General features: G+C 46.9%; 1 protein-coding gene across 2 annotated transcripts in view; it reads right to left on the minus strand.

The window, feature by feature from the left end:
- The window catches only part of SFXN5 (sideroflexin 5), a 123,321-nt gene that overhangs the window by 88,894 nt on the left and 12,309 nt on the right, over positions 1–22,118 (minus strand). For both annotated transcript variants that reach the window (XM_061155709.1, XM_061155708.1), the window contains exon 3: positions 11,523–11,600. In XM_061155709.1, the coding sequence (XP_061011692.1) occupies positions 11,523–11,600 (78 nt within the window). The remainder of the gene's footprint in view (positions 1–11,522; positions 11,601–22,118) is intronic.

Genomic DNA, 22,118 nt, shown 5'->3' on the forward strand with positions numbered 1-22,118 from the left:
TGTTTTACAGCCATCACCACCATCCATCTCCAGAATTTTTTCACCTTACTCAACTGAAACTCTGTACTCAGTAAGTACTAACTCCCAAATCCTCCTCCCCTCAGGTCCAGCTTGTCTCTTTGAATTTAACCACTCTAGATATTTCATTCAAGTAGAATCATATAACACTTGTCTTTTTGTGACTGTCTCATCTTTTGCTATTATGACCCTACTCCAGTAAATGTCCCTGGAGTTACCACTATTATATCAATAACATTTAAAGGAAAAGGATGAATGTATGCAGATATCTCTGGCAGGATACAGAAGAAACTGATCCTTACTCTAGGGAGAAGTGGGAAATTGGCAGACAGGGAAAGGGAAACATTGTATATTCTATTTTCTTTTGATACCTTTAGTATTCAGTAGATTGTTCAGGTGTTGGTGGTTTAGTCACTAAGTTGTAGTCAACTTTTGCGACCCCATGAACTCTTGTGACCCCCTGAACTGCAGCCTGCCAGGCTCCTCTCTCTGTCCATGGGATTCTCTGGGCAAGAATACTGGGGTGGGTTGCCATTTCCTCCTCCAGGAGATCTTCCCAACCCAGGGATCAAATCTAGGTCTCCTGCATTGCAGGCAGATTCTTTATTGATTGAGCTACCAGGGAAGCCCTTGTTCATGTGTTGCTGATGCTAAGCTGCTTCAGTCGTGTCCAACTCTGTGCGACCCCATAGACAGCAGCCCACCAGGCTCCGCCGTTCCTGGGATTCTCCAGGCAAGAACACTGGAGTGGGTTGCCATTTCCTTCTCCAATGCATGAAAGTGAAAAGTGAAAGTGAATGTGTTACCTACCCAGAAATAATTCTTAAAAACTTAAGAGTAACCATTAGAAAAATAGAAATAGCCTGCACTTTTCAGCTCTTTATAGTCCTCTATGGCATAGACTGTTAATGGTCCAACAAATCCTATGTCCTTTTCTGCCATAGTAATAGAAAGGTAGCGGGCAGGTGACTGACCTGCTGTACTACATTTCCCAGCCTCCTTTGCAGGGCAGGTGACTGACCTGCTGTACTACATTTCCCAGCCTCCTTTGCAGAGCAGGTGGTTTCCCTGCTGTACCACATTTCCCAGCCTCCTTTGCAGGGCAGGTGGTTGGCCTGCTGTACTACATTTCCCAGCCTCCTTTGCAATTAGGCTTATCCATGTGACTGAGTCCCTCAGTGGCATCTGAGGAGAGGTGAGATGTGCCTTTCCCTAGCTAGCGCCTCCCAACCTATACTTTCTATCACCTGCCTGTGAGCCAGAACAGCAATGTGGCTTCAGCCCAGCCTGAGCCAGGCAGAGGGAAGAACCCAAGGAGATGGTGGAGAAACACGATGGAAGGAGCCTGGGTTCCTGACTGACCCTGTGGAGCAGAGCCACCTGCCCACCTGGAGCTTGAACTATGACATGGGCAAGAGATAAACATCTATCTTATTTGAGCTGGTGTGTTTTGAGGTCATTTCATTACAGCAGTTAGTATAACCTTAACCAAAGTAACCCATGTGGGGTTTGGGGAAAGTGCTTCCCACGATGTCAGGGAAGCCTCTCCACAGGAGAGAGGAAGGAATGAGCACTAAGTCAATGTTGAGGGTCTTCTCATGGCATCTGGAAGTGCTCCCACCTCAGGAGGTTTGGGGGTGAGAAGGGAGGGACAGCTCCATCTTAAACTAAACTTCCTAGTCATGACCTGACCTCATTTGGGTTCATCTCATCTCCAGGCTGCACCAACAACAGTCAGGGTCACAGATTTGGGGCCTGGCTCAGCCACCAACTTGCCAGGTCTTCCTGTGCAAGTCACCTCACTCCTTAGAATTACATTGCTTTGTTTTTTTAATTAATGAGTCAGGAGATGGAAGCTAGTCTCTCCAAGGTCCCTTCCCATCTGATGATGCCAATTTTGGCTTTCAGAGAGTCCAGGACAAGGACTCGGGCCTGATTTCTTGAGTCTGGGTTTTCCCTGGGACACACTGGACCCATGAGTTGAATGCTGAATGCAGAAATGGCAGCAGATATCACACACAAGCCAAGAGCTGGATGCTAATTTGAAGTTTAATGAGCCAACTCTGCAAACAGGTCACAAGCAAGGATCACCCTGGAATGTAAAGCATTTGATGGAGGCCGAGGAGACATAGCGGACAGTCCACCCACACTGACAGGGAGCCCCCTGTGTCTTCTTGTCGGCCCACCACAGCAGCTCCACTTAAACTACAATTACTCAGTGTGACCTGGTCTCCTCTGGCTCAGTCATCCCCCTCTGTGCTTCTGGCTGAACATTAAAATGCACAGCCCCGATTCCTTGGAACTTACTGGTGCAGCAACATCCAGTGTGGATGTGAGACTTTTGACCTTTCCTGATTTCTCAGCTTGGAAAATGAGGACACAGAGGATGTGGGGAAACAGCCTGGGAGAAAGGTTGCTGGAAAAATGCAAACGTTGGCTGATTTCAGAAATGGCCTAAGTCTCAGCTGAGTTGCCATTTGAACCTATTAGGAACCCAATGCAGAGGCCAGGGGAGGGGCAGAGGGTGGGCCCCAAACAAACTTCAGGGGGAGAAGCCCCTCCTTCTCAGGGCAGAGACCTCCTGAGCTCAGACCTCAGATGGAGAAGTTACTCCCAGGCCTTGACCCCAGTCTGACTCCTTCCCATTCCCCTCTCCTCTTTCCAAGCTGTTTCTCCAAACCTCTGAAGCAGCAACAACAGAGACTATTTAAAACAACCTCTAGAAGGTAATTAAACAGAGCTGAAGGGGATCCTTCTCTAAGGCAGAGGATGCCTTCATGAAACAATAAGAAATCTTAATTCATCATTTGGGTCAATCCTATTATTTCTCACCATTAATTTTGTTGCCATGGTTACTCCCAGGTAATATGTACAAATGCAAATCTACGTGGGGCAAAAGATGGGCCAATTCTACAGATGAAAGGAGACAAATATCCCCCCTCACTCTGCTGCACAACCCACATGCGCAGTCGCGACTTCCATGTACACACGGCTTCTCTCTATTAAGAGGCTGGAGCCTCTAGTCAAACCCTCTATTGTGAATTGGAATTACAGATCTCCCACTTGCTAGCCATGTGACTGGAGGCAATTTACTTGGAGACGTGGGTTCAAGCCCTGAGTCAGGAAGATCCCCTGGAAAAGGAAATGGCAATCCACTCCAATATTCTTGCCTGGGAAATCCCATAAACAGAGGAGCCTGGTGCGCTACAGTCCATGGAGTCGCAAAAGAGTTGGACACAACTTAGCGACTAAACAACAACAACTTAATTTTTTGAGCCTCCATTTCCTCATTTGTAATATAGGAATATTTACTTTCAAGCTAATTGTGATAATTAAAAGCAATTCATTTAGCCAACAAATATTTATTGAGCACATATTATGTGCTGGGCACCGCTCTAGGCACTAAGAATATATCAGTTAAAACAAACAAACAAACACGAAATCTCTGGTTTTGTGGAGCTCACATGATTGTGGAGACAAACAATAAACAAAAAGTAATAAAAAGTAAATTTGCTCACATGTGAGAAGGATGAGTGCTTCAAGAAACACGAGAAAGTAGAACAGAGTAAAGATAAGGAGAGTGTGCTGGCAGCAAGGACGGATATTTTAGAATTTATTGTACTGGGGTCCTCACAAAAGGAAGGGGTGAAGGATGGGGAACATTCAGGAACCTGATAACATGACCAGGGTCACAGCTTCTGTCACAGGGGAGACAGAAAAGAAAAGGCTAGGCTGGAGTTGGGCTGGAAGAGGGCAGGGAGAGACACTGGGGCTGTACCCTCCACCCCCAGAAGCACCTCTAGTCCTCAGATCCCTTTGCTGGCCGTGGCTCCCTAAAATTCCATCTCTTGTCCTGCCTCTGGTTCTAGTGGCTCCTTCTTTTGCTCCCCCAACTTTCCTTTCCCTGGACAGATTCTCAAGTAGGATGATGTTTAGTAAGGTGGTCAGGGTAGCTCTCATTGAGATGGCTTTGGAGAAAATACCTGAAGGAGGGAGTGAGCCATGCAGATACCTGGTAGGAGATTTTTCTGTCCGGCAGAACAGCCAGTGCAAAGGCCCTGAGGCAGAGTGGGGGCCTCCCCAGCCTATCTGAGGGACTGTGTGACTGAAGTGGGCTGAATGAGGGAAAGAGCAGTAGGAAATAAGATCAGAGAGAAACTGGGGCTTTGCAGTTTGTGCTGAGGACTGTGGCTTTTACTCTGAGCTTTTACTATAGAGTGGTCCTTAACAGGAGGGCAGTTTTCCACCCAGGGGCCATTTGGAAATGTCTGGTCATCATGAACTGGGAAGGGGTGCCATTAGCACCCAGTGGGTAGACCAGGGGTGTTGCTAAACATCCTACAGTGCACAGGACAGCCCCCACAAGAAAGAATTGCCCAGCCCCAAATGCCAATCGTGCTGAGTCTGAGAAACCCTGGGGCAGAGGAACAAACCCTGGAGCAGTTTCACAGGTCACTCTGAGTGCTATACTGGGAATGGGCAGAGGGAGCCCAGGTAGAACAGGAAGACCACCCAGGAGGCCACTGCAAGACCCAGCCCGGAGATGCTATACCGCACCCAGTATCACTTCCAGCACATCATACAAATACTTCAGCTAATACTGATCACTTGCCTGTTTTGTGCTAATAATAAGGGTCAGCTTGTAGCTGCCCCAGAGGTGCTGGGTGCTGATCAGGATCCCAGAGGCCAGGGGTCAGGGCAAGTGGTGGAGGGGAATGTCAGTCAAGCTTCTGATAGACGACCCTGCTGATGCCCAGAGAAGATTCAGAGTGCAAGTGTTTTTAACTCTCTGGTATCTTCTCTGCTATTTTCAGCAAAAGCCAAACACAGCTGACCCCATTTCTGCTCTGCCAGAGGAGGAGACTGGCAGGATCTCTCACATCTCAGCTGCCCTTTCTCCTTGGCAGGTTGCAGGCAGAACCCATCCTTCACGGGACCCCTGGGCAACCAATACACTATGCTAGGTGCTGAGCAGGCACCCAGGAAAGCGGCCTGGTTCCCAGCCTCTGGGGATGTGGAATGACGGACCAGAACCACCACTCAGAAGCCGACAGTGGCTCCCTGCCCCCTCACTTCCAACCACCCCAGTCGCTCCCAAGCTGGTTTCCCTTCAGCGTTTATCCCTGCCCATATACCTGGTACAGAAGGATCCAACCACAGTTCCACTGTCCTGCTGCCCCCTTGCTCCAGTACCACAGAACCAGCATCTCTTCTGGGTTCCAGAAACCTTCACAGTCTGGCCTGAAACTTCCCAACTTCCTCTCTAGCTTCCTCTCTCATCTTCTGTCCCTCTCTCATCATGCACTTTCTCTCCCTCTCTCTCCACTCTACTTCTCAGCCTTCGTCTGCGACTTACAGGGACGTCCTTCTCATCCTTGGGTCTCTCTACATTCTACATCCAACCACTTGTGTCCTCCACGAAGCCTTTCCTCAGCACCTGTGTTCTCAGGAGTCTTTCACCGCTGAATTCCTACTGCTGCTGCTGCTAAGTCACTTCAGTCGTGTCCGACTCTGTGCGACCCCATAGACTGCAGCCCACCAGGCTCCTCCATCCATGGGATTTTCCAGGCAAGAGTACTGGAGTGGAGTGCCATTGCCTTCTCCATGAATTCCTACTACCGTAGCCTAACCTGCCTCCAGCCACCCCCTTACATGTGGGCCTGCGTGGGAGCTGGCTACGTGAGGGCAGGAACCTCCCGGTGCCCACCTGCCACTGCACCTTTCATGTACTGGTGCCCCACGGATGCCCCCGGCCTGGCCTGGCAGGGTTAACCGCCCAGTGTGACTGGGGCTATGGGATCTGCATACACGCCAAGCCCCTCTGATGGACTTCTACCCCACCCGCTCACTCTGCCTGCCTGTGAGCACACACATTCCACTCCAGAGCATCAGCTTCCCTCCCAAATCTATCTTCAGACAGTGAGTGAAAAATGGGCATTGGATCTTCCAGGTCCAGTGTCCCTGTCCCACCACACCTTAGTTATGTAACCTGAGATAAATTTTGTAATCTCTCTGAGCCTCAGTTTTCTTGCCTGTAAAATGGGATCAATATAGGCATCAACCAAACAAGGCTTCTGTGAAGATTAATTGAGAGAATACATATAAAGTGCAAATATTTAGCATGGCTCCTGGCCCTTGGTGAGCTCACAGTGAGTGGCGACTCATTGCCATGGGGGAGTCTTCCATATTGAGCCCCACCCATCTTCACCCATACCAAACCATCCCAGCAAAGCCCCGGCATATAAAAAGACGCAGCACAGCAAACACTCAGAAACTTAGCTGCCAGGGCTTACGTTTTTGCTCTCATCTATGGCTTTGTTGTTTAACTGATAGTTGCAGTCTTTATTAGGGTTCCTAGCACATCAAATATATACCTGTCAAGCCCAAAGAGTAAATTGTACTTATTTTTATTTTATCCTTAGGACTAACTTTCCACTGGTACAGCAACCTTTCAACAAGTTAACAGTCTCTGGAGGAGATATCAGCCACCCACTAACCAAGGCCATCAGGTGTGAACAAACTCTCAATCCGCTGTAGCCCCCTGGTGGGGTATTGTGACTAGAGGGCAGATTAGGTAACAACAAATCAGTGCCTAAGATACCCAGCGGGCCTGGACATTGCGTCAGGCCCACAGGCGTCAGCACACAGCCACAGGCTTCTGACTCACACGCCTGCACAAGGACGTCAGGGCAGGCACAGAGCCCAAGGCACACAGGCCGCCGTCTAGACCGAGGTCAGGAACCATCCTCAGCCTCTTCAGGCAGCACCGGCATGACCCTTGAGCAGGGCCAGCCTGAACCAGGGATGGGGACTTTGTGAATTTCTGATCCCTGAAGCTCCCCAGATCCCGAGCTGGTACGTCACCACCCACCGCCTCTTGCTGTGGCCGTGGAGGCTGGTGGGGGCCAGGGCTCTGTAGACAAGGTCCAGGAGGTCCTGTGAGAGCTGCAGCAGAGCCCAGTTCTGCTGGCTGGGGAGCCGGGAGGGTGACGGGAGGGGGGCTGGGCCTCAGACTCACACCTAGAGCACCGTGCTACCAGCCTCCAGAGGGCCGCTGCAGGCACCACCAACTGGAGCCAGAACAGGAAGGAGCAGCTGGTGCAGGACCCCCACCCTCTCCCAGCTAGTGCAGGGTCCCCCACCCTCCTCCACCTAGTGCAGGGACCCCCACCCTCCCCCAGCTAGTACAGGGCCCCCACCCTCCCCCAGCTAGTGCAGGACCCCCACCCTCCCCCAGCTAGTGCAGGACCCCCACCCTCCCCCAGCTACTGCAGGACCCCCACCCTCCCCCAGCTAGTACAGGACCCCCACCCTCCCCCAGCTACTGCAGGACCCCCACCCTCCCCCAGCTAGTACAGGACCCCCACCCTCCCCCAGCTAGTGCAGGGACCCCCACCCTCCCCCAGCTAGTGCAGGGACCCCCACCTTCCCCTGCTAGTGCAGGGTCCCCCACCCTCCCCCAGCTAGTGCAGGGTCCCCCACCCTCCCCCAGCTAGTGCAGGGTCCCCCACCCTCCTGGCCTCCCAGCTGCCTGGAGGCACATGGGAGCTTTTGGGATAGAAAACAAAGGGGGCCTAGAAAACAGGACAGGCAGCTTTAAGCTTCCGAAGGGAACAAAGAAAGGAAACATGGCCTCATTTCCCAACTCTTGAAAACTGGAAAGAGTCCCAAGAGGAAAAGCCAGGCTGGAGAGGAGCATGGGCTGGGAGCAGACGCGGGGTCAGGAAGGGCCTGGAGGCTGGACTCCTCTGACTGGTCCATGAGGAGCTGCCAGGGTCCGAGGACCGCCCCCCATCCCCCACCCCCGACCGTAGAGAGGAGCATGTCAGGTCACAGCAGCGGGCTCCCTGGTGCCACAGCCAGAGGGCAGCACTTCGCTCAGGAATAAGGAGATGTGGCCCTGCCCTGTCTGCTGATGGCTGCTCCCAGCGAACTCCGCAGGCAACACAGACTCCTGAAGACAGACCTAGCCTAGCCAGCACTGCAACATCTTGCGTCACTTCAGGGCCCCCACACAAGGACATCTGGCCAAGGGGCTGCCTCTCTGGGCACCTCTGCCCCCTCTCCATGTGGCGGGCTGCTGTCCAGCACATCGGCCTGTCCCTTCCTCTAGGGGCCATCCTCTGTGCTCAGGATGTTCTTCCTCTGCCCCTTCCCAGCGCCCCCTCCTCACCAATCCTTGCTCCCCCCTCAGTCTCAGGTGAGAAACCTCTTCCAGACTCCCCGCTTCTGGTCAGGTGACTCCTCCCTCTGCTCTCCCACAGCATCACGTATTTTCACTGTCCTGGCCTGGATTCTGGGGAATCCTGGGGGCAGGACCCTCTTCCAGCCTCTCCCCTGCTGTCCCCCAGGTCCTAGCACCAACACTGGCCTGGAGGTGCTCCATAAATGCAAAGCGAAACAAACCGGACTGGGGAGGGCTGCTGGCTTAGCACCCGCCCAGGGAACACCCAGCCGGGCCCAGTGTGTCTGTGGACTTCGAGCCTAAAGGCGCGAGAGGCAGGCGGCGCCTCAGAGTCACCAACAGAACAGAAGAGACAACGCACAGGAAGGACAGCGCGTTTCTGGGTGGAAAATGAGCAGTTTTAGGAACTGATCCAGCAGAGAGGAGGAAGCCGTCCCTCAATGCCTGCAGAAGGCACACTTGAGAAGCCAGGCCATCACCCCCAGGAAGCCAGCGAAGCTCAGGACTTGGAGGGCCCAGGCACCCCAGGAACAAAGGGCTAAACACAGGGACTTGGCTGAAAACCTGAATTCAAAGCAGTAGAACCCCTCGGCCTTCCCCACACAGCAAGATGGCTCTCACCACCCTCACCTGTATCCCCCAAACACCAGAGGTTTATCAACCTTCTGGAGAAACTGAATCCAAGTGAGTCCAGACTTGGGAACACTAGCCCAGTGGAAAGAGGGAGCAGGTGAGGCTAAAAGCAGAGAAATCAATGAAACTCTGCAAAGTGAATATTGGGGCTTCAGCCTTGCTCCTCTGCTTGGCTTCCAGAATGCAGAGGTGAGAAGATACTGTATTTACAAAACAGGAAGACGATCCTGTTAAAAGGAATAAAGAAAAGTAACAACCAAATAGCTCTTAGAAATTAAAATTTGTACTAGCTGAAGTTAAAAATCCGATAGACATGTTGAAAATAAACTCAAGGAAATTTCCTGTAAAGCCAGACAGAAGGAAAAAGTGAAAGGATAGAAGAGAAAAAAAGGATATGAAAATATGAGTATCAATCTAAGATGTTGAATATTTGACTAATAGGAATTCCAGAACGAGAAGAAATTATCAAAGAAACAGTATAAGAAAAATTGCCAGAACTGAGAGACAGGAGTCTTCAGATTGAAAGAGGTCACCAGAAACCCAAAATAATAAGTTTTAAAAGGCATGGCATTGTGGAATTTCAGAAATAAACCGTATACATAAAGAGGAGATCCTAAACATTCCCAAAGAGAGAAAACAGGTCACTTGCAAAAAATCAGGAATAAAACAACATTGGATTTTTCAAAAGCTAGACTAGAAGCCAGAAGAGCAATGTCTTCAAAATTCTAAAGGAAAAATGTTGTCAACCTAAAAATTGGAATTTTCTCCTCAGCCAAACTGTCAGTTAAAGCTGAGTACAGAATTACAATTACAAATTACATTTTTTTCAGATATAAAAGGACTCCAAATTTTCTTTCCATTTACCCTTTTTCAGGGAGCTACCAGAAGAGGACTTCCACTAAAATGAAGGTGTATACCACGAGGAGCTGGAGGGAACTGGGCCCCAGAAAATTTCAGGGAAAAATATGGAAGTGAAAATGGATTCCCTTGTAGTTCAGCTGGTAAAGAATCTGCCTGCCATGCAGGAGACCTGGGTTCAATTCCTGGGTTGGGAGATTCCCTGGAGAAGGAAATGGCAACCCACTCCAATATTCTTGCCTGGGAAGCCCCATGGACAGAGGAGCCTGGCTGGCTACAGTCCATGGGGTCACAGAGCTGGATACGACTGAGCAACTAAACCACCACCACCATTAAAAAATATCAAAAAGCTGCTAGAAGATACAGTAAGAATTAGAGATGGTACAAAGAAAACTCTGTCAGTGAGGAAAATGAGACAATTATTAAATCCAGATAAAACATAAAGTCAAAAAGGACAGGAAACATAATAATATACAACAAAGTTGTAGTATTATTCATATAATTGTCATAAAGTGAATATCAAATATCCATAGACCCCAAATCTATGATAACTATTTTGGGAGGGTGATGAAGGTGATGAGGTGATCCAACCAGTCCATCCTAAAGGAGATCAGTCCTGGGTGGTCATTGGAGGGACTGGTGTTGAAACTGAAACTCCAATACTTTGGCCACCTGATGTGAAGAGCTGACTTATTGGAAAAAACCCTGATGCTGGGAAAGATTGAGGGCAGGAGGAGAAGGGGACGACAGAGGATGAGATGGTTGGATGGCATCACCGACACAATGGACATGGGTTTGGGTAAACTCTGGGAGTTGGTGATGGACAGGGAGGCCTGGTGTGCTGCGGTTCATGGGATCGCAAAGAGTCAGACACGACTGAGCGACTGAACTGAACTGATGAGGATAGGAGAGAGAAATGTGTTTATGGAGGTAAATAATAAGAGAGATTGATCCTCAACTACCACACAAAAGAACTAGTTGAGGAATAGCAGTATAGATAAGCTTAGTTTGAAACACAGGCTTCTATCTGAAGAAACAGCTAACAGCATTTGCTTCTGGGGAAGAGAAATGGGAATTAGGGAGGGATGGGGCAATACACGATTTTTCCTTCCAAGGGTTTTCATACTATTTGACTTTTTGAACTTTGTACATAAATTGCTTTGAAAAAAAAGTGTGAGATTAATTTTTAATAGCTTTTAAAATAAAGCTTTATGAACAAAAAGAAAAACTTCAGCACATTAGCCATCTGTCTCTACAATCACCAGAGCTGCCCTATACTACATCTCCCTACCTTTCCCCCAAACCAAACAAAACCAAACTTTTCAATTAGCTCTAGTTCAAGTTTCTACATGATATTAACAAAACAGAAATTACAGTGTCTTAGCCTAATTCCACACTGTCTCCTCCATCTTTCTCATCCTCTGTCTAAACTTCTGGATAGTGGTATGTTTGTGAATATTTTTGAGAAAAAAAGTCCTGATTTATAGTATCTGCCAATTTCCATGGTGTAAATTCTCACATTGTGGCTGATTTCAAGTCATCACTGTGATGTCACTGAATGTGGAACTGGGGAAAGATGCACATGTCAACTCCACTAAACTATTGCCTTAGGTTTCTCTAGTCTTAGCAGCCTCCATACTTCCCACCAGACCAGCTTACAGGAGAGCCCTGAGTATCCCCTCCAAAATCCAGAAGTCCAAGGAGATGGAGCAGCAGTAGAAGTGGATTCGCAGGGGAAGAGAAGTGGTTCTGGCTGCGGGGGAGGGATAGTGAGTTTGCCACCTTCCTTCCCCCCCACCATTCCCCACCCCACCTCCAGCAGAGTTACCTGCTCATTGGTAACCCCCGGGCGCAGGGTCCCACGCTTATAATCTTCCAGCAGTTGCACAGCCTCTCTGAGACGTCTCTGCAGGCAAAGAAAAGGGACACTGAGGGGCAGAGATCCAGGGTTCCAACAACACTCCCTTGCAGGGGTGCGTCAGTATTGGCCAAGCACTGACAAACTTCATAGTGGGCAAGACCTGCCCTTCAGTTTATGGGACACACACAAAACAATAAAGAAGGCTATCACCTAAACATCCTTTCACAGGGAAGTGGATAAATGGATAAATGTTTGCCGTTTATCCAGTGTAATGATACTATGCACGTTATTTGGTGGTTTGCAAAGTTAAGTAGATGTCCATGGCCATATCTCCAAGGTATTTTTTTAAGTGTGAAAGCAAAGTACAGAGCCATATGATGCCAGTCGTTGTACCAAACAACACACACGCACACAAAGAAAACAGTATTTCCTATGAGAATATTTATGTGAGTAAATGTATCAAAAAGCTCTAAGAAGCAGACCCACCAAACTAGTGACAGAGGTTACCATGAGGTAGGAGGAAAGAGTTCAGATTTGGCAAGTGGTATTGGAAGAAGTTTTAGTCTTAATTGTAATATTGAAAGTTTTTATAAAGAGAACATATTTATGTAATACTTATATAATTTCTTCTCAACATTTAAAAAACACTAGCAGAGATTTACATACTAAAATACATATGGCTACAGTAACTGATGGGGAAAAAATAAAAGAGAATAAAATTGTATGATTTTTAAAATCTTAAAAACTAAAGACAGCAACACTGAGAGAAGGCAGTCTTTGTCCCCTGAAAGACTTGTATAAGGATATTCATAATGGCACTCTTCAAATAGGCCCAGACTGCAAACAACTCAAATGTCAGTTAACAGACTGGGTAAGTACATGCACACAATGAAATATTACACAGCATTTAAAACACAGACTACAAATATGTTACAATCGGATGAATCTTCTCAAGAATGGCACCCTAATATCTCTCACCCCATGCTCTTCTAGAACTTTCCCACATCCCCCATCCAGAGGTAGAGTCTACGTCCCTGCACTTGATCCTGGGCAGGCCTTTGTGACTGCCTTAACAATAGAGTGTTGCCAAGGTGAGGCTATGTGACCTCTGAGGCTAGGTCATGAAAATGCCTTACATTTCCACCTGGCTTTCTTGGGATGGTTGCTTTCTTGAAACTTAGCCATCACATTGTAAGGAAGCCCAAGTAGCCTATGAAGAGACCCATGTGGATAAGAACTGAGGGCCTGGCCCACAGCTCCAGCTAAGTCACCAGCTAATGGTCAGCAACAATTGGCCCACCATGGAAGTGAACCATCTTGAAACGGACCTTCCCCCGGTCAAGCTGCCCTAGCTGAGGCTAAAAGACAAACCATCCTCTCTAAGTCCTGTCAATCAGTGAGCGAAAGAATTGCTTGTTGTTATTTCAAGTCACTAAATTTTGGGGTGATTTGTTACATGATAATAGAAGGCCAATTCACATAATGATGAGCAAAAGAAGGCAGATGCAAAAAGTATATGTAAAATTAAAAAACAGGTCAAACGCACCTATGGTGGTAGATGTCATTATGGTATTACATTTGTGGAGGTGGGTCGGGGTGTTGACTTGGAGATGGCATGAGGGAACTCTCTGGAATAATGGAAATGCTCAATGTCTTGATCTGACTGGTAGTTACACAGTATAAACGTGTGTCAAAATCCATTAGGCCATACACTTCAGATTTATGTATTTTGCTGTATGTATTGTATATCATTTAAAAAAAAATCAATAATAAACAGACAACAGTGAGAGAAGGCAACCTATGTCCAGGTCAGATGAGGAACGGTCATCAGGGATGCTCATGATGAGGGAAGAAACCCAGGGAAGCCACCCTGATCTGCTTTGACCAAGGGACAAAGTTGGCTAAGGATGGGGGTGCAGAGAGACCGCAACAGAAGCCCCTGGTCCAAAGGCAGGATGCAGCTCCAGGGCAGGCTGCCCCATGGGGCATCTTCTGAGCAGGCTGACAGTGGTCACATAGGATGGGAAAGGAACAGCCACCTTCCACACTAAAACAGCAGGACTAACTGCCAGCCCAGACAAGTCAATCGGGCTGTCAGGAGGCCAGGAGAACTTCTCAATTTGCTATAAAGTACTGCCTCTTCCCTCTCAAATATATGTCTATCAATTTCTGAATTCCAGAGTCCTTCCCCAGAATCTGTTTGCTTTCAAAGTAGAGATAACTTTGAGTTTGTGTTTTTTCCAGGTGTAATCCACTCTGTTTAGAAAAAATGTCAGAAAAATTGAAAGGACACACAAAAAAGTTGTAATCACCTGTAAACATACCACAGAGATAACCACTGCAAAAGTTATTATTTTCCTTCTAGACTTAATACATTTGCTTTTCATGTTGGTTGATTGTTTTAACTTGCCTAAGTTCAACAGAAAGTGAGCAGTTTAGTATTTGAGGCCAGAGTTTAGTTAGACCCTTGCTGTCTCTGCAACCGCCCCCCAAATCCTCCTGGTGATACAGCTCCAAGGCTGCTTCCTGCCAGCCTCAGCCTTGGCCCCACAATAAGTGCTCTACTTTCCACCCTGAATGGTGAATGGCCCCGCGTTCTCATTATGTTCCCACTCCAGGGATTCAGTTCCTCTAACAACCTGGCCAGATTCCATCTCATTCCACACAGTCATCAAAGGGAGGCCTCTTGCCACAGGATTAAGTTCCAAAGAGCCCTGATCTTGGCACTCATTGAGAAAGAACCAAATCCAAAGCTTCCCGAGATAGGCCTGCTAATGCAGGACTGGGATAAGCTAGCATGTGCTTGTCTGCTTATGGGCCTTGCTTAGCCTCAGCTTGGCCCCCTAGCTCAGAGACTGAGGGATAGGGCTCCCAGTGCCTCTGTGAGACAGGCAAGGCCTCAGGCCTTGTCTTGAGAGGTCCCTGAGGGCTGGCTGTTCTGGGAACTGGACTTCTCCCAGCAGAGAAGGGAGCCATTTTCAGGGAGACTTGAGGGATAGGAGGAGGGTCTCTTTGCTTGAAGTTCTCCTTTCACCCTGATGCATTGACACGCTTGACAGAAAAGCCCTGGGCGCTCAATGGATGGGGAAAGCAGGAGGTCAGTGGCAGGGTGAACTTTGCAGGAAGTCTTTTCAGTCAGGAACAAACAGGCACATAGGCCCTGAATGCTAAGATGGTGAGCGGCCCAGATGGCCTGGAGACAAGGCTGCAGGCCCTTTTCTGGAGCCCTGGGCTTGGGGAGGGATAGCCCAGGTTGCTGTTTCCCGGACTCCATCACCTGCCTGCCAGAAACTGTCACAGCAACTTTCTTCTTGTATCTGATGGGGCATGGTCTCCATAAAGTCTCTCTGGAGACAGGTACCTGGGAGGTATGCTCCAGGGCAGAGAATTTGAACAGACATCCCGCCCCAAGGCCCTGAGGGGAAGAAGGAAGCCAAAGGGCAGTCCTGCAGTGTTAGCATGGTGGCAGAGAGGGCAGGAGACCCTGACAGACAGGAATGGGGATGTTGGAACACAGGTTGGAAAGGCACAAAATAGGAAGATGAGAAAAGTCATCAAAAGCAAAGCTAATCATTTTAGAGGGAAGGGGTATACCTTAGCCCACCCCCAAACTAAATGCAGACAGTATAATCCATGCTTGGCTAGGGAGTATGTCTAAATGATTTGAATATTTTATTTATTATAATGTTTAATGTGTTAAAATATATGTTGGGAGTGACAGCACCAGGCCAGGAGGTGAGGATTACCCAGAAACATTTCACCCCCACTTGTAATAAAGGCCACCCACTTTACCAGCAGGTCCTCACCCCTGATCTTTCCTATACCACCCCACCACCTTGGGGGAAGAGGAGGACATCCTACCTCCCCAGCTGTCTGTCCCCACCCCTGTCCATCCTTCAAGGCTCAGGGCCATCTTCAGGAATCTTCCAGAAATGTTCCCTCTGCCCTCTGAACAGTCAGAGAGCATTTGGTTTGCACCTCTTTGAGGTCCGTGATCACTTACCACCACAAGCCCATGGTACCTGTCAGAGACTGCACTGTGCAGGGAGCAGGAAGACTGGTTGTAGGTTGTTGGCTGAAATGCAGGGCACACCTACCCCAGTCCGTCACCAACACAGGGCCACACATAATGAGCATTTGATAAAAATGAGGGGCTGAGGCTGCTGGGAGGAGAGGTGAAGGGTATAATCAGGGTTAGGAACCAGGTTCCAAAGCAGCAGGCCAGAGGCCCTTGACAGTGATGCTGGTTTTATGGAATCCTGGGATACCAAGAGACCGTGCCCTGTTCACACAGGATGTGGATGGCAGTACCCCTCTGTGAACGTCTGCTGAACCATATGGGCAATCCTTTCTCTGAGACAGCCGGAGTCCAAGCAGGAAGGGCGTTTCGGTACCCAGGGTCACAGAGCAGGTGGGTGTCATCTAGGAATCCCAAGTCCCCTCATTCCCAGCTTTGGGACATTTCCATGAGACACGAGCATGGAAGAGCCTCCTGTCCTCAGGATGGTCAGTCATTGAAAGAGGAGTGGTCTCCCAGAGAAACCATAGCAATGCTTGCATCCTGAAAAGCCGATGTCAACAGGGGCCAGGTACCCCACATAAGAAAGGGAGGGGCCTTCTTTATTCTCATTCAAAGGCAAGCCTGGTTGACACAGAGAAAATTGCAAAGCATGTTTAGCAAAAGTGGGTACAACTGAAACATGGGCATTTCAGGCAATCAAAATTTGGGAGTCCCACTTAAAATGGGGGGGCGGGGAGAAGGGAGGGAGGGAAGGAGAGGAGAGAGAGAGGAAGAGGGAGAAAGGAAGGAAGGAAAAGAAAGAGAAAGGAAAAAGAAGTGTCAGTGATGGGGGAGAATGAGTGTGGGGAGTGGGGTTGGAGTCATGAGGGAACGGAGCCGGTGATAGGGGCAGGGAGCAGGGCCTGCCTTGATCACTCAGTATCTGATTGCTCTCACCTGGGCCAGTCCTGAATCGGCCAAGGGCAGCGCTGTGCATTCTTACCTTGTCTGCAACATCTTCAACCATTCCTTTCTGGCTCCCAGACGGTGGGATTTTGGGGGCCAAAGCTTTGTGCAGGCAGAGTCTCAAGCCCTTCTCTCATCCTCCCTTGGCCTTCCTAAGCCCTTCTTGTTCCTTCCCAGCAATCCTGGGACACAGGGTCATCTGCGCTGAAATTGTTTCCTAGCTCAACCACAAGCTACCTCTGGGAGGCCCAAGAGAAGGGGAAACCAGACACACACGTTTCCCTGTGGCCAACCGCTGGTCACCTTCAGGACACGGAATATGAGTTAATTCTGGCAGCATCTCAGGTGGTATAGCCCTTTAGAAAGTACATCTGTCCAGCTACGTCTAAGAACTATAAAAACAATCATGGTCTATATCCTGGACACCCTACTTTTGGGAATTCTTTCCTAAAAAATAAATTTGTCAGAAATGAAAAATAATTTGCCTGACTATTTTTGGCAGGAAACAAAAAGGTAGGAAACAACCTATCTGTTAGGCCTAAAAGCCTAACAGAGATGCATATTTATACTAAGAGACTTGACTTCCTAAAATTATAAAGAAGGAAATATATGAAAAAAGCAAATAAAAAGTCTATGTTCAATGTAATAAGTATGCCAAAAATGTATACAGATGGGCAAAAACCTGAAGTGTATAAGGGTACTGAAATTCGGAAATTTTTAAATTTAAAATTAGACTACCTGATGCTGTCTAGAATGTATTTAAATGGATATTCTTACTACTATTGGGAGCATAAACTGATAGTCCTGGTACAGGTTGGTACAATTTGCAGGGCAATTTGGCCATATATATCAAAAGCCCTCAAATGCCTTTCATTCAGAAATTCCACTTCTAGGAGTTTACCCCAAGGAAATAAAGAGAAATATGGGGAGATATATGTACAAGGATATTTATTGCCAAATTATCTATAATGGTAAAAGACTTGAAACCACCCAAATGGTCAATAGAGAAGATGATTAAGTTTTAGAATAATCACCTGATGGATTACTATGTAGTTATTAAACACACTTTGAAATAACATTTAATGACAAGAAAAAATGCTCAAGATATGCTATATGGAAAAAACAATATATATCATGTATACACATGTTACATATGATTTTAAATATATATTTACATATATATCTAGATATATTTTTAAATATATATTTACATATATATCTAGATTTTAAATATATATTTACATATATATCTAGATATATATATATATATATATATCTGTATGTATTGTGAGAGAGACATTACATACAGAGAGAGATCTTCCTTGACTTATGATGGGGTTCATCCCATCACAAAATTTCCCTGTAAGTGAAAATATCACATCTTAAGTTGAAAATACATTTAACACACCTAACCTACCAAATATCATGGCTTAGACTGGCCTTCCTTACACTTGCTCAGAACACTAACATTAGCCTACAGTTGGGCAAAATCATCTAATGCAGAGGCTATTTTATAATAAAATGTTGACTATCTCATGTAATTCGCTGAATGCTATACTGAAAGTGAAAAACTGAATAGTTGTGTGGGTGTAGAATGGTTCTAAGTGTATCAGTGATTCCCACGAGTGATCACGTGGCTGACTGAGACCTGTGGCCGTCATGGCCCAGCATCACAAGAGAGTATTGTACTGTATATCACTAGCCCAGGATATAGTCAAAAGTCACAATTGGAACCATGATTTCTACTGAATGCATACTGCTTTCACACCATCATAAAGACCACAAATTGTAGACTGAAGTCAGGGACCGTCGATATAGACAGAAAGTGAGATATAGATACATATATATATGTACACATTATATAAACCATCCTAATTTTGTACAGATATATACACTAGAATGATAATTGTGATTATTTCTTGCAGCAGAGATAATGAGCAGTTTTTATTTTCTTTTTTAGACTTTCATATGTTCCAGTATCTAGAGATTACTACCAGAATCACATCACATCAAGAGGCACATAATGTCAATTGTTTTCACTGGTCACTTGGTTAAAGGAGTGTTCTCCAAGCTCACCACTGTAAAAGTACCTTTTTCCCTCAGTAATTGCGAAGCAACTTTTGGAGGCGATACTTACCTGAAAGACAAAGAATATCCTGTTTTACAACAACATTTTATTCTATGAAAATAGCATCTATTAATGATCCTGGTTGAAGTCAGTTATTTCACTGAGGACTACGTAATGTTTCTTTCCTTCAATGTTTATTAGCTGATACTCTTCTGAGAATAAGAGTTTCCCTCTCTCATATTTTTAGTTTTACTATGGACTCATGGATTCTTTTTATTATTCAATGTATTAAAATCCATTATTTTTCTTCTTAATGTTCAAATTGTCCCAAATGTGGCTAGTGGGACTCAGCCACTTCCTGTTCCTGTGTCTCCATCATCACTCTAGAAACATTTTCTTATTTTCTGTAGCAATGCTCATTGCCTCAGGTGTGGGTTTGGCAAACTCTCCAAGAAGCCCTGGGTGCTTTTAGTAAGTAATGGCATTCAGAAACGAAGATCTGAGTGCTAAGTGTGTCCATTGTTACTGGGGTGTCATTGCTTCTAGGCCCTTTCAGTGAGCAGAGTCAGAAAACTGAGAAATATAAATGTAAGTATATGAATGTATATGTGCATAAATCATGAGTTCACATTGATTCCACCAATTCATATACAACATAATGTAGTTTTTGTCTTTTTCCCTACTTCATATTTGCATCTCCCTAGTCCTGCGGTGAGAACCCTGGTTCCCAATATCAGTGTAATGATTTATTCTGTCCTACAATACACCCAAAACAGTTTCAGATTACTTCACAAATACTAGTAATGAGTTTGTGCTATCTGCACTGCTTCAGTGGGTTTTCCACATCCTTCAGAATGACGATCTGCCAAACATTCATCCTCTTAAATAATTATTGAATTCAGAATAGCAAACCCCTTTCATATTCAGTTCATGATTTAAAGTAACTTAGATGTCAGCTGGTGCAGCCTTTTCCTTAGAGATCTAGATCTAATTCCACGACCTACATGAAAGGATGAGGCTAGGGCTTCTGCCAGGTCCGGTGACTTCCTTCCTCAGGCCCAACTGTGCACATATAGCACCAAGAGCAGACTCCCGGCCCCGCAAGATCCCTAAAGAATGAACTCTTGCAGAGACTCCAGGAACCAGGCAGATTTTACGACAGTATAACAGGAATGATGGGGGAAGGGACAGCAACTTTCACAGCATGCATGACCAACCTCTAAAGAGCCCCCAGACACAGGCCTTTCCGTTCATCATGGTTACTTGCTCTCCTTCCCACTGTTTTCCCCTCATGTTCCTTCTCTCTCCTCCCTCTTAGGAGGATCAGAAAAGCACAGTTATTCCTCTTCTGTCAAGCAGGCAACCTCCTTCCTCTCTGAAGCCTTGCTCAAGACATTCTTAGAACAAAGACAGCCTTCTTCCTAAGAGAAATTATGGTGAATAAAATTTGCTCCACCTCATTACACACACAAGGGCTGGAATCTTTTTAAAGCTTCGCCAGTTAGAAATTACAAACAATAGCTGCAAAACTCTCTCAGGATGAGTCTATCCGTTGACTCAGCTACTGCCCCTCAGAACTGGGTCACCAGGAGGCTCCAGCGGCACAGCATCTTTCCACCTCAGGAAACTCTGGCTTCCAGAGCCACCTCTCATGTCCTCCACTCTCCTCTCACACAGGTGAACCGGCCTGTCCAGATCGCCTCCACCTGGGCAGCCATCACCTCATGCTCCCTCCCAGGACACTCTGGGAGAGAGACAGTGCTTTGTGGGCATAAGCCACGGTCTTGGGCTGAGCCCAGCAGCGGGGGAAACCTGGCCCTCCTGATAGTACCACAGTTGTCGGGGAGGGGCTCAGGTAAGAGATTCTTTCCTCTTGCTGCTCCTAATTTCCATCGCTTCCAGGCAGATGGCCTTGCCAAGCTACCTGCCTGGATTGGAACTGGGGAGGGATGAAAGGGCCCACTCATGGCCCTTTCAGATTTTTTAGGGCCTAGAAGATCTTCTATGGGCAGAAAATTTCCAAAAGGCAAGTAGTACTGGAAACAGTCCCCAACTGGGATGCAGTAGGAAAAGGTGTAGATCTTTCCAGGAAGCCTATTGGCACCCTTGACAAGGAGAAGAAACAGAAATTTGAAAAATATTTTTAACTGATTGCTGCATTGGTTATTTTCTGGTCATTAAATAGTTAAGAGTCTTTGACATTTCAATTAATAGTAAAAAAAAAAAAAAAGTATGAGGCTTTTAAATTACTCATGGGGAAATAGGCAAAAGATGGCTTAGTAATGTACAAAGATGCTGGGGTCTTTCAAAATGCAAGAGTAGAAGAAAAAATGTGGTACAGGGAGACAGCAGTAACATGAAATGGTCTGGGGATGAGAGGAGTGTGGACTGGAGAGGAGGAGCTGTGAGCCCCCAGCACAAGCGGCATGCTGCCCAGCTGCCCCCAAAGCCCCTGCCTGCTCATGGTAACTGGGGGCAGGGAGCAGTGATATATGTCCAGACGGCCCAAGACTCCCTCCACCATCTCTCAATGTGCTGCCTTCAAGGCCACCATTAGCACCTCCGTCTTTTGAAATAAACATTCGTCTCTGCTGCCTCCTCCATCAAGCAGGAGGAATTTATGTTGGGATTTTTTTCACAATTCTATCTAGTTGGGCACCATTCCAGAGCTTTCAAGAAAGACACATAACCTAGGCTAGGTTTCTCTAGTTTGGTGCCCCTCCGAATTTTTATGTAATCCCATTGATTACCCCTTAGGAGAGTCCTGACAGGGCCCGGAAATACAATAGCCTTGCCCTTCAGAGGCACTACACCCAGAAATAAGGTCAGCCAGTTAAATACTAGAGTCCTTCATCCTTCCTGAGCTGCAACAGGAAATCACATATCAGGGTAATCCCCACATTTCCTGTAACTGGGCTGCTCCCCCAGGCACAATGGGGATGGAGAGATGGAGATGGTTCTAGGGCCAGGTGCCTAGCAGGCCTTGTGCTTCTTTTTCTTCCCAGAGCTGAAGCAAGCCAATGCTCAGCACAAAAGTGAGCAGAGAAGGGCTGCCTACTCAGGGGGCTGACTCAGAGGCCCAGTGACTTCTGTCAGGGTATGTGGGGACCCGGGGGTGGGGAGTTCAGGCCTTCTTCCATCTTGGGAGAGCTCCCTAAACTTGAGTTACCTGAACAAGAATGCAAAGTGGCCAAAAATAAGTGTTCTGGAGACAAGCTTACCTGGGTTCATACCCTGGCTCCATCACTGGCCAGCACCATGTGCCTGAGACTTAACTTCTGTCTGTCTGTTTCCTCATCTGGAAAATGGAACTTAAAATAGAATCTACCTCAAAGGATTGTTTTGAGTTAATCCGACAAGATTATACATGTAAAATGTTTATGACACTGCTTTGCTCACAGAAAGTGCTTAATAAATATTCACTACATTATATGTGCATGCATTCCTATAAACGTTTGTAAATACAACACAAAGGATATAAAGACACACTTCTTGGAATGGCTCGAAGAAATCTGACAGTACATTTAAA

The sequence above is a fragment of the Dama dama genome, chromosome 11 (assembly GCF_033118175.1).
Source record: "Dama dama isolate Ldn47 chromosome 11, ASM3311817v1, whole genome shotgun sequence".
Taxonomy (NCBI): domain Eukaryota; kingdom Metazoa; phylum Chordata; class Mammalia; order Artiodactyla; family Cervidae; genus Dama; species Dama dama.